General features: G+C 45.3%; 1 protein-coding gene across 4 annotated transcripts in view; it reads left to right on the forward strand.

Moving 5' to 3' along the window:
* Positions 1-16,428, forward strand: part of Sik3 (SIK family kinase 3) — a 215,713-nt gene that overhangs the window by 158,215 nt on the left and 41,070 nt on the right. For all 4 annotated transcript variants that reach the window (XM_036193546.1, XM_036193545.1, XM_036193548.1 and 1 more), the window contains exons 5-6: positions 10,650-10,774; positions 11,215-11,338. In XM_036193546.1, coding sequence (XP_036049439.1) covers positions 10,650-10,774; positions 11,215-11,338 — 249 coding nt within the window. The remainder of the gene's footprint in view (positions 1-10,649; positions 10,775-11,214; positions 11,339-16,428) is intronic.

The raw sequence follows: 16,428 nt of genomic DNA on the forward strand, positions 1-16,428 counted from the left end.
TATATCTGGTTCCATTGGTAAGTTTTTATGACATTTATCGCCTTGGGTTGTCTGAAGGCCGTAAGTCTTTTCCCATTGCTGGTAGGTAAACAGCAAAGAATGTCATCTTTTGAAGTTGACACTAGTACCCGTTCTCTGGAGAGAAGTGCTGGCTCTTGCTGTTTATTGTTCAAGATGATGCTTTAAGTTGGGACACACACGTAATCTCTGCCTCTGGGAGACTAAGGCAGGAGGAGGATTGAGAATTCGCCAACCTGGTCTCAGCATTCCACCCAAAAGGGGATATTTTAACATCCCACCAAAAGGTGATACATTATTTACATACATACATACATACATACATACATACATACATACATTTAAAAGAACATAATTAACTATAGAGTGATGTGGACATACCTTTGGAAATTTCAGCACAGGTTTCTAAGCACTGTAAATGTGGTCTTCCCTGTAAGACCCCCCCCCCCCCCCCATTCTGAAATCATTTCTACCTAGGGCATGGTTTCTGTGTACAGGCAGCATAAGTACAAATCCTGCTTCTCCCTTTATGTTATATCAAGTTTCTTCTCCAGGATGCTCCATAAAGCCACTGTTCAGTATTGCATGGAAAACAGTGTACATCAAGCAGATGTAAGCATGATTCACTTGATCCCCCTGAATTCCTGTGTGAATATGGACCTCCTTCATGGCTGTGGCTTCAGCGTCAGCCGCCTCCCACTTTCTTTGGGCTTCACTGTTAGAACACTCTAAAACTGCAAGTGCATCGCTCAACCTTGTGAACTCATACCTGAGTCTTTTCTCTCTTTCAGTTTGTCTGTATCTTTACATGTCACCAGGATTGGGCCGTGCATGCTTCTCAGCCATGACAACAGCTAATCTAAGGTCCCTGTCCAGGGAACCCAGGCACAAGAGTAACACATCCTGGTACTCCAGTTCTTCCAGGTGGCTTTGGGGACAAGGGGACGTTTTCCAGTACAGAGCCTGTGCTTTTGCAGAGGTGGTCAGGCTGTGCTTTTGCAGAGGTGGTCAGGCTGTGCTTTTGCAGAGGTGGTCAGGCTGTGCTTTTGCAGAGGTGGTCAGGCTGTGCTTTTGCAGAGGTGGTCAGGCTGTGCTTTCTACTGACTCCACCTGTGGGATTTGCATGACTTCAAGAGTATACTCTGCAAAAGATGTCTCACTGGGCAGTGGTGGTGCATGCCTTTAATCCCAGCAGAGACAGAGGCAGGGAGATCTCTGAGTTCAAGGCCAGCCTGATCTACAGAGCAAGTTAGGACAGCCAGGATTATACAGAGAAACCTTGTCTTGGAAAACAAAATCAAAACCAAAAAGGATTAGCTAAGATTAGCTGAAAGTTTTGCCAAAATTTCACCTACTTTTAGTTATCTAAATTTGTTATTTTTTTTTATTATTATTCTATCCAGATTTTTTTCTTTTTCTCTTCTTGATATCCATTTGACTTGATACCTTAAACTAGACAAACTGAAAGAAAGAAGGGAAATGTAAAAGTAAATAAATAAATAAAGCATTCTGTGTTGGCATTGATTTTGAGACAGGGTTAGCTGTGTAGCCCAGGTTGGCCTCAGATTTTTGGTTACGGGGATTACACATGAGTGCCACCATGCCCTGCTAGTTTTGCCCCACCAAGAATAGTGGAATCATATTGGTTGTGCTTTGTGTCTTATTTGATGCCACATTATGTTGTAAGACTTACCGTGTTTATATTGTCTCCTTTGTTCATTTTAATTTTTATATAGTAGTCTATAATATGACTGTGTCACAAGTCATTTTTCTGTTGATAGCGATTTGGATGCCTGTGGTTCAGAGCTCTAGCAGCTGTAGTAGGTGTTCCTAAGTATCCTGGCATACTCTCAGACATCAGTGTGGTTTGTTAAACGTGCAGGAACACAGACTCAGGAATGAACGTGTGGGCTCATGTGTGCCTATTTCACTTTCTACTTGAGTATGCCAAATGCAGGTGGTCTGTTCTCTGCAGTGCTGGTCTTACCATAATTTTTAGTCTTTGTTGGCCTCGCAAGTGAGTAATGGCTGTCCTTAGGGGTGTTGTTGTGTGTTTTTGAGACAAGGTCTCACTTTGTAGCTCTGGCTGTCTTGGAACTCACTATGTAGACCAGGCTGGCCTCAAACTCACAGAGATCCATCTTCCTCTGCCCCCTGAGTGCTTGGATTAAAGACATGCACTACCATGACAGGCTTGTGTTAATCATATGAAGCAAAGACTTTCATTATGATATTTTTCTCCCTATTAGTTTGAGCTTTTGTTTCCTTTTTTTTCCATGTCGGTTGATTGTTCAAGTCTTTTGTCCATCTCTCCGCTGGTATGTCTGCCTTGCTTGAGTTCCAGGAAATCTGAAATCTCTCTTGTTTGTATATGGGTCTCTTTGTTGTCTGGTATAAATACCTTCCCTCACCTGGGCTTCCTCATTAACATGTCTTTCAGTTGAATGGATTTTAATATAGTTTTAAAAAATATTTGTTTACTTCATTTTATGTGTGTCTGGATGTAAATACGTGTACAATTACATTCAATGCCCACAGAAGCCAGAAGAGGGCATTGTATCTTCTGGAACTGGAGTTCGGCCATGTTGTTGCTGAAAACCCAGTCCAGTACTTGGAAGAACAGTGAGTGCTCAGAACTGCTGAGCCATCTCTCCAGTCCCTTAATAAAGTTTTACTGTAATCAGTTTTAACACTTTCCCCCTTTATGAGCAAGAGTGCTTTTCTGTTCCTTAGGAATTCCTCCCACCAGGTGTGATAATGCATGTTCTTCACCAGAGAGGTCAAGGCAGGAAAATGACAAGTTGAAGGCCAGTCTGAGCTATAGAGTAAGCAAGCCCTTGTTTTAAAACCACAAAGCACTGTCAAGTTAGTAGTTACCTGAAAATGCAAATTAAAACCACAATAGACACTTCTTCATGTCCCTAGGACAGAATCATTTTAAACATTCTGGTAACAAGCATTGGCAAAGATGGAGGAATGGGGGCTCTGTGCATTGGTGGGAGAATTGTAAAATGATTAATAGTTTAGGCATTTGTTTTCAAAAAGCTAATAATATACTTCCCATATAACCCAACAATGGAAATTCGTGTGTGTGTGTGTGTGTGTATGTGTGTGTGTGTGTGTGTGTGTGTGTGTGTGTGTGTGTGTGTGTGTGTATCCAGGAGAAATGAAAACACTTTAATAAAAAAAGTCATAGGAGTATTCATAGCAGTCTCATTCTTGGAAGTGGGAACAACCTAACTTTCTGTTTTGTCAATGGAAGATTAGTATAAGACGGAATAAACAAAATGTGGTGTATCTTTGTCCTTAACAACAACAACAACAACAACAAAACTAATGAGATACCGATAGGTGATACAAGATGGGTAGACCTTAAAAATATTACAGGAGTGAGAGAAGGCTGTCATAAAAGGTCATGAATCCTAAGAGTCCACTCATATAAAATGTCCGGACTAGCCAGGTCCACAGCAGTGGAAAGTAGTGAATCGATGCCTGGTGCTGAGGCGGCAATGGGGGTAACTCCGGTTGGCACAGGGCTGCTTTCTGGGATAGAATACTCTAAAATTAGCTTTGGTTACTCAACTCTGAATGTACCGAAAGCCACTGCCAATACACCTTATTAGATAAAATGATGAGATAGGTTTTTTATATTCCTAAATAAGGCTGTTGGAGGAATAAGCACAGTCTGTGACTGGAGCTGTGGTGACAATGTGTCAAGAGCCGAAGGTTACAGTTCATTGTAACCGAAGTCCTTTTATCTCGTGGACCTTCTCAAGGCAGCAGGGAGGAAGGGGAAGCAGAGGCCCACAGGAGCCAGCGTTTACAGCTGAGTGCGTCTCACCTGATGCTGCTGTGCACGCTGCAGGGGTGGGGTAGAGGGGATCTTACCACAAGCCTCATGCAACACCCAGGGCAGTCCCTTCATGACTGCTTTAAATTACTTAGCAAGCTAGTTCCGAGTGCTCTGCCCCTGGTTGTGTTCCTTCTGCTCCATTCAGAGTCTTCAGTCCACTCTCCCCTTTTGCCTTCCCAGAGCAGCGGAGACTTGGCTTAAGTTTTTAAAGTTTTGTATGTATGAGTGTATATGGTGTATCTATGGTTTCTGCATGCGTATGTGCACACTTGCACTTGAGGCCCCAGGAGAACGTCAGATGTCCTGTGTTATCCATCTCCATTCTCTCTCTCTCTCTTTCTCTCTCTCTCTCTTTGGTTTTTTGAGACAGGGTTTCTCTGTGTAGTTTTAGTGCCTGTCCTGGATCTCGCTCTGTAGACCAGGCTGGCCTTGAACTCACAGAGATCCGCCTGGCTCTGCCTCCCGAGTGCTGGGATTAAAGGCGTGCGCCACCACCGCCTGGCCATTTTATTCTCTTAAGACAGGGCTTCTCAATGAACCTACAGCTAGACTGGCGGGCAGCCAGCCCTAGGTCCTCCTGCCAGCTTGTGCGTGTTGGCTGCACTCAGACTTTCAGTGCGGGCTTCAGATTAAAACTCAGGTTTGGACAGGAGACGCTCTTACATGCTGAAGTATCTTGCCAGCCCCTGCTTCCTTTTTTAGTCATCCCTGGGATCATGGCCTTGTGCGCTGCTCTATCTGTAGGAGTTATCATATTGCTGTGTCCACTGGAAGTCTTCCATGTATTCATGTTGAGTGAATGAGTAAGAGATGGGGGAACTGAGAGTCCTGTAATGGAGGTGTTAGGAGTGTGAAACATTAGTAAATAAATCAGGAGAGGAGGAGGAGGGGGAGGAGGAGGAGGAGGAGGAGGAGGAGGAGGAGGAGGAGGAGGAGGGGAGCAAGAGCCACTCCAAAGCTGAAGTTCAGGAAGAGCCCATCAGATAGGAAGACTGACTTCCTGGGTTCAAATTGACAGATCAAACATGATCTCTGAGGCTTGTGTTGTCCTTAAATCTGCTGTTTGGGTATTTCTGACCCAATCCAGTGAGAATCCATTTTTGTTTTGCTCTTTGCTTTATGTTTTGTTAGGAAAGTTTTCTCTTCCGTGTTGCTTGGTGTTTCTGTTGTCTGTACTGTAGACTGTAACAGCTGCTCCCCCTCTCCCTGGCCCTGAGTTCCACCACACATCCCAGTGTCCCGCTGCTACTCTGCTAGACTGCCCACAGAACTCAAAAATAGCCTTCTGCTTGACGTGCATATGAAAATGCCCACAGAGGTGAGCAGCTAAGAGCAACGAGAGCAGGTATTTCCTCTGGTCATTTTTGCAACGCCTCAAGTATTTATTAGAGGGAATTGAGTTTTCAAAATGAGTTCCAATGTTCCTGTGTGTTAATAATTTGAGGTTTCTCTTGCATGGATAATTTAAATCTTCAAAAACAACTTACATTAAAGCTAAATGCACATCGAGCTAGCCAGACTTCTGGCTTCCCACCGAGCATGGCAGTGATGAAGAGGACTGTGAGTGAAAAGCTATTGGCAGAGGAGGCAGTAATACACGTGTCAGGAAGAAGGATGGGCCTGGACCTGCTAGGTTGGGTACTCAAACTGCATTGAAATCATCCTTCACAGTATTACCAAAGATGCCCCATTGCTGAGGCTCATTTGTGATGTCAGTGATCACTCTCCTGCTGAGCCCGGTCCTCCTTCTGCTTGTTCTGACAGGGGCCTCACTGAGCAGCCCAGGCTGGCCTCACACTGGGCCCCTCCTGCCTTAAATTATCTGGGGTTACAGGCTTGTGCCATCAGTCTGGTTTTAAGATTTTTAGCTACTTAATCCTTACTCGTTATGAAGAGTTTGGTCAATGTTCACTGTACTCAGACTGTGATGCATGAAGTTGTGTTTCAGAACTTGGATATCAGAAAGATTTGTGGTATATCCTTCTAGTCCCAGCACTCAGGAGGCCAAGACGGGAGGCTAGCCTGGGCTACATAACAAAATCTAGTCCAGCCTGGGCCACATAGTGAGACTGTTTCTCCAAAAAGTAGATCATTGGTAGGACTTTAAATGTGGTTTCTCATAAGCAGCATTTGCTGTTTCTTTTGAGATATGATCTGACTATTGTTCGAATCTTAGATGGTCTTTTAATAACACCCCAAAGCTAGATATCAGGATGAAAGCTGAAAGATCAGAGAAGCAGAGCAGCCAGCCACTAGTTCTTACCTGTACAAAATCCTCAGCTGAAAGAGAGTGAGTTCCTGTTTTCTCACGCCTTATATACCATTCTCTGCCCTGCCATATTACTTCCTGGGATTAAAGGCGTGTGTGCTTCCCAAGCAAAGGCGTGAGATCTCAAGTGCTGGGATTAAGGATGTGTGCCACCACTGCCTGGCCTCTATGTCTAATCTAGTAGCTGGCTCTGTCCTCTGATCCTCAGGCAAATTTATTAGGGTACACAATATATCACCACAGACTGTGGAGTCCTGGATGGCCTGGAACTCACAGTGTAGATCAGGCTGATCTCACATTCACACATACCTTTCTGCCTCCGCTTCCAGAGGGATTAAAGGCATGAGCCACCGTGCCAGACCATAAGCAGTATTTCTTATACTCTTACTGTGCTTAAAGACGTGTTAGGTACCATGAAAGAATCAGGAAAAAAATAGCTTTTTTATTAAACATTTTACAAAATCTGAGTACTGTATTTATATAATTTCTTTCCCACCCCTCACCTCTTTAATCCCTTTCATGACCCAACTCCTCAAATTTATCACCTCTTCTTTAATTGTTAATGGTGTGAGTGTGAGTGTTCGTACATTTGCGTGCAGTTTGGACCACTTGGTACTGGATAATCTATGGGCCCATCCTGTAGAAGAGAAGACTGACTCTCCCTCTTGTGATAGCTGTCAATTGCCTGTAGCTCTTTTAGAGGTGGGGCCCTGTGAGATTTCCTCTATCGGGGTCGGAATGTCAGCTGGTGTGGTCATTGTACAAGTCTTCTTCAGGTAACTCTTATAACTAGTTCTTAAGGAACTAGAGAGAAAGACAATAGATTTCTGCAAGGGAGGTAGAGTGTTTTAAAAGCTGAATTACACACACGCACGCACACTCTAAAATGAGAATAAAGACAAAGTCACAGTGGAGTATAGAAAAGTTAGAGGATGTGAGAGGTTCCCCAAAGAGGTGTTTCTTTCTATTGATGTTTTGTTTCTCTAGCTAGGACGAGTAGAATCAGGCTCTGAGCCCCAAGCCCCTTGTGACGAGCCTTGGTTCCGGTGGATGGGAGGTAGAGGTTCTGGTAGGGGCCCATTGAATCATCAGTGTGAGAAGGGACCAGCAGCCCATGTTCAGGAGAGGCCTGACAAAGTGACTGAACTTTACTGTGTGAAGACAAGAACAAATAAGACTGTCCCCTTCTGTCAGTCATCAGCAGAGGGCTTGAACACACTAATACATCTAAGAACAGAATAAGGCGGAGTAGTGATTGGCATGTAGGAGAATAAACAAAAGGCTATGGCAGCCCAGAGGAAGCCATTGTCATGGGATTTTCTGCTGGAAATCAGTTAAAGCTTCATACAGGAAGCGATACTCGCCTGGGCCTTGAAAATGAATGACATTTGAAGGTGGAGAAGATAGGAGCCGTTCTGGCACAGACAGGAAGTAGTATAAAGAGAGACATGTAAACACAGGATGTGAGCCCTTAGTAATGGAGGCTAGTCAGGGCTAAGTGGGAGAGCTGTGTAGGGTAGGGCTGTCTGTGGTAGGCTTAATGACAGTGCTGCAGTAAAGACTTTCTGTAAGCGGAGGAGAGCCACCTGGTTTTGTTTGGTTTTGTTTTTTATTGAGGAGGTAATAGGCTCTGACTTTGTGTGACAGTCACTAGGCTCTGAATGAATAGTTGATAGGGTAATTCAGTGACATAGTTAGGAAGCATGGTGAGTCTTGATCAGGCAGGAAGGGGCTGGAAAGGTGGCTTAGCAGTTCCTAACACTTGCTGCTCTGTTCTGAGGACCAGAGTTCAAATCCCTGCACTCATGTCAGACAGCTCACACAAAGCCCAAAACTCTAACTCGAAGAGATCCCTTTCCTCCTACTGGCCTTCATGGGCACCCACACAGACTCGTATGCTAGACCCACACCTCACACACATACATTTTAAAAAACGATGAGAGATGGAAACAAAATGGGAGCGATGGATTCAGGACACACAAGGTGGAGGTTATGAGTGTCGTCCAACTCACAGGGGAAAGGAGAGAGGAGACAAGATGATGCCAGGGTCGTTAGTGACAGGTGGGTCCACCATTGGTGAGCACCACGGGATGTTTGATTTTGGAAAATGGTCTTTTTCCAAACAGGTACTGGGAATCCAGAGGAGGAACTTAAGACCCTGAGGGGAAGTTTCCCAGTCCAACGCGAGTAGAAGCTGTGGGAGCTGAAAAGTTAGCCCCGAGGAGGCACAGAGCTTGGGGAGGCGGGCAAAACGTGCAGGGCTGCACTGGCAAGTTCCTTCTCTGGCTGGGTGGAAAGAGGATACAGAGGGCCAACCGAGATAAGCCGCCAGGGTAAGGGCGTGGGAGAGAGGAATGGGGCTGCAGGTAGGTAGCGAGCTAGCCTTCAAGTTGCTGGGGTTGCAAGGAATGTGGTATACCTGGGACAAGAGATAGGTTCAGCCTGTCACAGGGGCTGTCCAGACATCAGAATAGTTATATGCCATGGTCTTCATCTTTGGGTTTACCTTGTCTGTTTGTTTAGAAAATGTCTCACTGTGTGGCTGCAGCTGTCCTGCAGCTTTCCATGTAGACCAAATCCATCTACCTCTGCCTCCCAAATCCTGGGATAAGGTGTGTCACCATGCTCAGCCAGCCTGCCTTTTGTTTGTTGGTTGGTTTGTGTTTTTTGAGACAGGGTTTCTTTGTGTAGCCCTGGCTGCCCTGGAACTCAGAGATCTGCCTGCCTCTGCCTTCCAAATGCTGGGCTTAAAGGTGTGGTTCACCGCTGCCAAAGCCTGATGTTCTTCTTGGTATTTTAGCATTGTTCCCAAGCACTGGCTCCTCTTGTGTCCTTCTACTCTTGGATTAATGAGAAGAGAGAAAGTAATGGAGGTGGGCCTGTTAAAACAGACTTGAAGTTAAAATGTGAATGTTCTTTGTTCAGTTTCTAAATAAGTTGCATTTTCTTCATTTTGAGTAGATCTTCTCAATAATAACAATGTCACATTGTCTAGTTTTTAAGTGGTTATAAATATATTTGTAGAAAGTCATGAAAATTCAGAGTCCTACTGAGGACACGCCCATGTATTCCAAGCACTAGGCTACTCAGTGAGCGTCAACAAATCGGATGTGGTGCCTACCCCAAAACCAGAAGGAAAAATAATGGAAACAGGAAAGGAAGTTTAACCAATAAAACCATATCAGGAAGACCAGTGTCCTTAGCTCTGTCTTATGCTACTGCTGTGGACTACTAGGCTATGTAGAGAAGGGACAGAAGGGGGTGCCTCATAGGAAGCTGCCTAGTTAACCAATCTTGCTCAAACTGTGATCTGTTGACTGTTATCTCAGGACCATCATTGTCAAGATACAGTCACTGGTGCTTTGTAGGGCAGATTTGACTCTTGTTATAAGGTATGTATCCAGCCGACCTGTCCTTCTGTAGAAGAGAGACTCAAAGTCTATAGGGCAGATGCCAAATGGAGGCAGATGAGACTTTCAGCTGTGTTTACTGGCCCACTGGACACCTGCAGGCCCGAGTGAACAACCAGTCCTTTCAAGTAGGTGTGGCATCTCACACCTGTAATCCCAATACTCAAGAGGCGAAGGTAGGAAGAGCGCCATGAGTTCAAGGCCAGCCTGATCTGTATATACAGTTGCAGGCAAGCCATGGCTGTAAGGTGATGCTTTCAAAAGGGGGTGGGGAAAGTCGGAGCTTTTTGCCTCAGTGAGGCTGGGGGTGAAAGGAAAAGTATGGGCTTAGGACCTCCAAGACCCTCAGCACAAAAGAGATTTATTTGCCCCAGAGGGAGAGAGAGCAGGGAATAAGAGACAAAGACAGGAGAGAGAGGGAGAAGGGGACGGAACAAGGAAAAGGAGGCAGGGATATTTGTCCTAGAGAGACAAAGGACCACCTCTGGATAGAAAGAGACAAGACGTGGCCCATAGGAAAATGGTGGTTTATAGAGGTACAAGGGGAAACCCATGTTTGGATGAGGTGTTTACTTTTAATTGGGCATATTAATTAGGTGAGCCAAAGGGGGCTTTTGATTGCTGGACTTCAATACTTTGATAGCTGGACCTTGGTCCTCAGCCTCAGGAGGAGGAAGTGGCCAAATAAGGAAGTAGACCTTGGTGGCTAGCTTTAGTGATTACTAAAAGGCACTGGGGAGCAGGACACGCTTGAGCTGGCCAGAGTTCCTTCATGGGGTGTAGTTCAGAGTAGAGTCGTCTATACTCTCCCTGTCATGGGTGAAGCCCTGTGTTCCATGTCTGGTACAATTGAAAAAGTTTCCCAGTGTGGCTCTCCCCTCCCTTCACCTCTCCTCTCCCCTTCCCTTCCTTTCCAAGGCCCACACAGGCAAGGCAGTTCCTGCACCTGGCCTAGTTCCTAGTTCCAACAAGCTCAGGTGACTGGCGGCTTATTTCCTAAATTTGCTATTTCAGCTTGGCGACATGGCCTGTGCTTCCCTGAGCAGAGACTAGTGCTTGCTAGGTTGATGACATGAGTGTTGTCCTTTTGCCTTTCTAGACTTCGGCTTCAGCAACCTCTTCACTCCCGGGCAGCTGCTGAAGACGTGGTGTGGCAGTCCTCCCTATGCCGCCCCAGAGCTCTTCGAAGGGAAGGAGTATGATGGGCCCAAAGTGGACATCTGGGTAAGTACTTCCCCTTCCTACTGCCCTGTTCCCGTCTCCAGGTGACAGCTGTCTTGCTAGAGGACACACAGGGCCACGTGTGGGTGGAGGGCACCTTCACCCACAGTCCATTTGCAATCTCTCCAGTACTGGACTCACATGAGCCTCGGTTTCAACTACTCGCTTTGCATCTGCAGAAGAACCCTATAAGGGCCTGAGCGGATGACGCCTGTGCCAAGAACAGGGATTATTCTTTCTGAGAGGCTGGCTTCTGATCCTGAAATTCATGTCTGGAAGCAAAGAAGACTGTTAACTGCTCTGAAGTCTACTGACCTTGATAATGACCCATATTGTGTCCTAAAGAAAGAAGGAAAAGTTGGTTCCATCATCTTCACATGCACTCTAATGGCCTCTTGTTTTCTGATGCAATTAACTGTCCGTACTCTCTGTTTGGGATGCAGAGTCTTGGAGTTGTCCTGTATGTGCTTGTGTGTGGTGCCCTGCCATTTGATGGGAGCACACTGCAGAATCTGCGGGCCCGGGTGCTGAGTGGAAAGTTCCGCATCCCATTTTTCATGTCCACAGGTAAGGGAGTTGCCAGCACAAAGCTATGGCACTGAGTTCATGGAGAGTCAGGCATGTTAAGTCATTTCAGAAGTGTGGTAATGGTGGGTGAATGACCATTTGACTGCTTTCTGAACTGTAGTTTGTAGTTCCTCTGAGAGGCAAGATTCCATAGGAACGAGAGAAGCAACTAGCTTTGGCTCAGGGAGTCTTCCCTGAGCTTGAACCTGGGCTCTGCTCAGCGCAGGTTTGTCTAAGCATTTGTTTCCTCAGTCTGTAAGTTGGCTGAGAGTTTTGTGTGGCCCTGCTGTACGGATTAGATTAATTGATGTGTATTAGGTTAGATTAGATTGATTAGATTAATTGATGCGTCAGTGGTCCCCTCACCTAGTGGCGGTGGGATCGACATTTGTCTTCCCCACACCCTTTCACTGCAGTACAGGAGTTCCTTTGTTGGGGCGTGGATGCCCAGGACAAGCAGGCTGTGCATCTTCGTCCTGGTGTTGAGTCGTCTCATTTTCTAGTTTTATCTGTAGGCTACCTTCAGAGGCAAATTGTTTAAAAATCCCTTTAAGTAAGTGGGCAGCGGGATAATTTTAGCTTTTGGAAAAGTTCTAATACTGAAAACAGATACCAGAAACCCAGATTTTTATATAGTTGCCTGACAACTCAGAGCTTATGTGGGTTTGGCTTTGCTTGGGGGAGAGGAGTGTTTGTTTGGTTTGGGTTTTTTTTTTTTTCCTTCTTTTTCTTTCTTTCTTCACCATTTCTATGCATGTAAGAGGTCATGTCTGAGCCACTGTAGAAAGTGGTGCCCTTTGTCTGCTACTCCCTCTTAAGGAAAGCATGCATGCATACCTTTAGAATAAGTAGGTGGAATGTGGGCTAGCTTTAACTGACTCATCTCAGAATTGGTGACTGGGGAGGTGGGGTGTCAGGTAGTGATAAATGCTCTGGGAGGATGAAGTAGAAACCTTTAGGGTGGTGGGTGGGAGCTCATTCAAAGAGGTATAGTTGGGAGACACCAGAGGACCACAGCCCAAAGACCGCAGGGAGCTAGCAACTGAGGCTGTGCCCAGAGGAGTTCAGAATGAAGAGAGAAGGAGAGAGTTGTGGGAGCTTATTTTAGGGCCTCATCAGCAGATATATAGACTTCTTTGCTTTTACTCTGGTGGAGGGGAAGATTTAGAGGCTCTTAACCGAAGAATGATATGGTCTGACCTATGGGAGTTTCTGAGTTTCTTCTTCTTTTTTTTTTTTTTTTTTTTTTCCAGAGACAGGGTTTCTCTGTGTAGTTTTGGTACCTGTCCTAGATCTCGCTCTGTAGACCAGGCTGGCCTCAAACTCATAGAGATCCACCTTGTTCTGCCTCCCGAGTGCTGGGATTAAAGGTGTGCGCCACCACTGCCCAGCTTTCTTCTACATTTTTTTTCCTTTATTTTTCTTTTCTTCTACATTTTTATTGTGAAAATTTTCAAACAAAACAAAAAGATTTTGTAGTAGCTTTTAAAGACAATCACTGCAGTTGTTACACTGCTTGTTGAATGGAGATTGTAGTTCAGTGCTGTATAGCGAAATGCAGTGCTGTGCAGTGTTGTGTAGTGGAATGCAGTTCAGTGCTATGTAGTGTGCTTTGCTCTGTAGTAGAATGCAGTGCTGTGCAGTGCTGTGCAGTGCTGTGTAGGGCAGGCTCATTGAAGGCACTTGTAGAAACGGAGCCTGGTTGGTAGGAGACTTAGAGTACACATGAGCCCTGCAGTTGGCTGTTCCCAGACTGAGGAATAGAGGGGTTGTGGGAATACTACTGCATACCGCATGGCAGGCATGTTGAAAGCATTTTAAACACTAGCTAGCTTCCTTCAGTATTATGAGCTTCGTAAGGTTGTCACCCCCGCTTTACAGATGATACCAAGGCCAGGAGAGGTTAAGCAATTGTCCCTAGAAAACACAGCTAATAAGTGGCTGAACTAGAATTTGAACCCAGGCAGTCTTGTCTCCAATAATGTTTGGTATTGGATTTTAGGTAAATAAAGAATAATTATAGGTAACTCCAAGGTTTTTGACCCGAGCAGCAGAAAGAATGAGGATAACTGGGGGAAATAATTAAAATTTTGGGGAGATGGTTTTTAAAGTGTCAAGGTCGAGGTGCCTACTAGCCATCTAAGTTGAGGTTCTAGTCAGCAGGTGAATTTAGGAATGATTACTAATCGAGGATATCTATCTGAGAATCATCGATGTATAATGTCTAATGCTACCAGATGAGCGAACTCTGGGTATGGAAGAGGTGCCAAGGATTTTTAGAGATTAGCAAAGTGAACGGGGTCAGAAGGATGGTTAGCAAGGAAAGCCAGAGGCTGCTTGTCTTGAAGACAGGTGAGGATGTTCCAGAAAAGAGGGAGTGGGATGCCATGGGAAGCCGAGGCAGAGGACAGAGAACTGACTGTTGGGTTGAGAAGAGTGAGGACAACTGATGTTTTGGAGCAGCAGGAGCAGGCTCTCATGGTGTGTGCATAACAGGAGAGGAATGGGAAGAACGGACAAGGACCAAGCCTTGACGTTTTCTAGCTTGACCATACAGTGAAGCAAGCAGAGAAGTGTGCACCGGGTGGCTCTTGCTGTGGTCATCAGCTGTCCAGACTGGAGCTGTGTTTCCTCATTGTCTTATTTAGCACTTTACCGTTCCCTACTAGGAAAGAAAAATGAGAATAATTTTATGTTCACAGCAGAACTGAGCTAAAGGGACAGAAGATGCCCATATGCCCTCTATCCCCTCCTCACAGCCTCCCTGGTACCCACCGCACCACACACACACACACACACACACACACACACACACACACACACACACACACACACACCAGAAGATCCTGTCACTCAGAGCCTGCAGTTTACATTAGGGTTCACTGTGGGAGTTGTGAGTTCCTGGGTTTTGACAAGTGTATAAAGACATTTATCCTTTCATTGCCTCCATACATTTTGACTTTTGCAGACTGTGATATGATTGGAAACACACCGTGTGTGGCCATTTGCATTGACCTTTCCCTTAGGAACATGAACAGGCATTTAAGGTCTGTTGTGTCTTGCTAGCTCATTTCCCTTTAGTGCCGAATAATACTCCCTTGTTTGGGTGCACCACAGTTTATCCTTTCGCCCATTGGTGAGTGTCTTGGTTGCTTTCCAGTTTTGACAGTTATAGCTAAGGTTGCTGTGATTGTCCTTGTGCAGATTTTTGTATGGACACACATTTTCAGTTCACTTGAGTAAACGCCAAGGAGCGTGACTATGGAGCCCTGCGGTAAGAGCTGGTTTCGATCTGTGATAGACTGCCCAACTGCCTTCCAGAGAGCTGTGCTGCCTTCCAGAGAGCTGTGCTGTGGTGTTGTGAATGAGTTCCTACTGCTGCACACCCCGTCAGCTTTTGTTGTTTGGTATTGGGCGTGGCTCTCACAGGTGCATGGCGTTTCTCATTTTAATTTGTAGCTCTGGGGTCTGTGATTATGAGCATCTTTTCATTTGCTTATTTGCTATCTGTACATCTTTCTTGAGGTGTCTCATCAGGTCTTCATTTTTTTTCTTCCTAACAAAGTCTCACAGTGTTTCCCAGGCTGCCTTTGAAGAGCTTACGCAATCCTTCTGCCTCAGTCTCCCAAGGATCTGGGATTGCTCATTTTTTTGTTATGGTTTTTCACTGTCTTCTAAAGTATCTTCTTCTTACAGTGGCTTCTGAGACACATGCTCCCTCCCTCCCCTGAGTGTACTGTCTTAATCGTCTCTGCCATATTTCTCGTTCTCGGTTCATCCTTTCTATGTCCTCCTGGTCACATAATCTCTTGGCCATCTTATTTACTGCCATGGCTCCACTGATCACAGTTAGGAGCAGCCCCCCGTTAACTGTCTGGCTCCAGATTCTCTCCTGAGGTCTAGGGCTACATATCCAACCGTTTGCTATCTAGCATCTTTTAGAACTTTGTGGTTTTGTAGTGCTGAGGATTGAACCCAGGCCCTTGAGTATGTTAGGTAGGCACTCTACCACTGGCCTACCAGCTTTTGTAGTACAATGTCTTTTCTTTTAGATCTTGAAGTCACATCATTGAAACATTTTCCAAAATGAACTTCATTTACTATTCACAAATTTGCTGTTTGGTGTCTGCTGTCCTAGTGAATTCTGTCCCCTCTCCAGCTTGGCAGATGCAAGTCTTGATCGTTTCTTCTCTTAGCCCCACCACTAGAGCCAATTGGTTCTCCAAGGCTGTGCAGACAGTCCCCCATCCTGTAGCCACGTGTATAGACCTTGCTGCCACCTTTCTTTTCCTGCCTAGATTAGACAGTGGTCAAATCTCTGGATTCTTGGTCTCAGCCTTGTCTGTTCTCCGTGTTGTTGCACGAGAGACCTTTGCAGACACAAATGATGACAAAGTACACCATACATACATGTTTCTCATATGCACACACACAAACACACAAATCTGACCATATCATTTTGTAGTTTAAAATGTTTCAATGGTTTACCATTGCCTTAAAGTTTACTCCTAATATGTCTAAAGCACTGAATTTCAAGTATTTTTACTAGAACCATAATAAAAATATACTTTATACTATAATCCAGAACACATATATAAAAAATCAAAATATACTGTTTTGAGATAGAGTCTTACTCTATACCCCAGGCTGATTTTAAACTCAAGATCCATCTACCTCAGTCTCCTGAGTGCTGGAGTTACAGGCTTGTCACCAGCCCCACCCCAAGAGGTCCCTGCTCCAGTACTGGTTGGTGCTCAAACTCAGGGCTTTACCCAGTTAGCCAGTATCACCAGGGACTCTGCCAGCATTTTCAAAGGGCAAAGCCTACTTTTCCTATGGGCATCACACCCCAATATATTTTATTCTGTTCCTTAGGTTCTGATTGCAACTTCATGAATTGATCTCATGAGCAGTGTTTGTAAATAGTGGCCGTGGAGCTCCTTTGGGAGCTGGCCCCTCCCTCTGCTAGACCCCCTGTTAGCTCCAGCCTATCATCCCAACTTACTTCTGGTTCCTTAAGTGTCATCTTTTCTGGAACAGTTCCCTCTGCTCTAAATACTTCCTTCTTTCCAGACCTCTTTCCACTCGCT

The sequence above is a fragment of the Onychomys torridus genome, chromosome 7 (assembly GCF_903995425.1).
Source record: "Onychomys torridus chromosome 7, mOncTor1.1, whole genome shotgun sequence".
Lineage (NCBI taxonomy): Eukaryota > Metazoa > Chordata > Mammalia > Rodentia > Cricetidae > Onychomys > Onychomys torridus.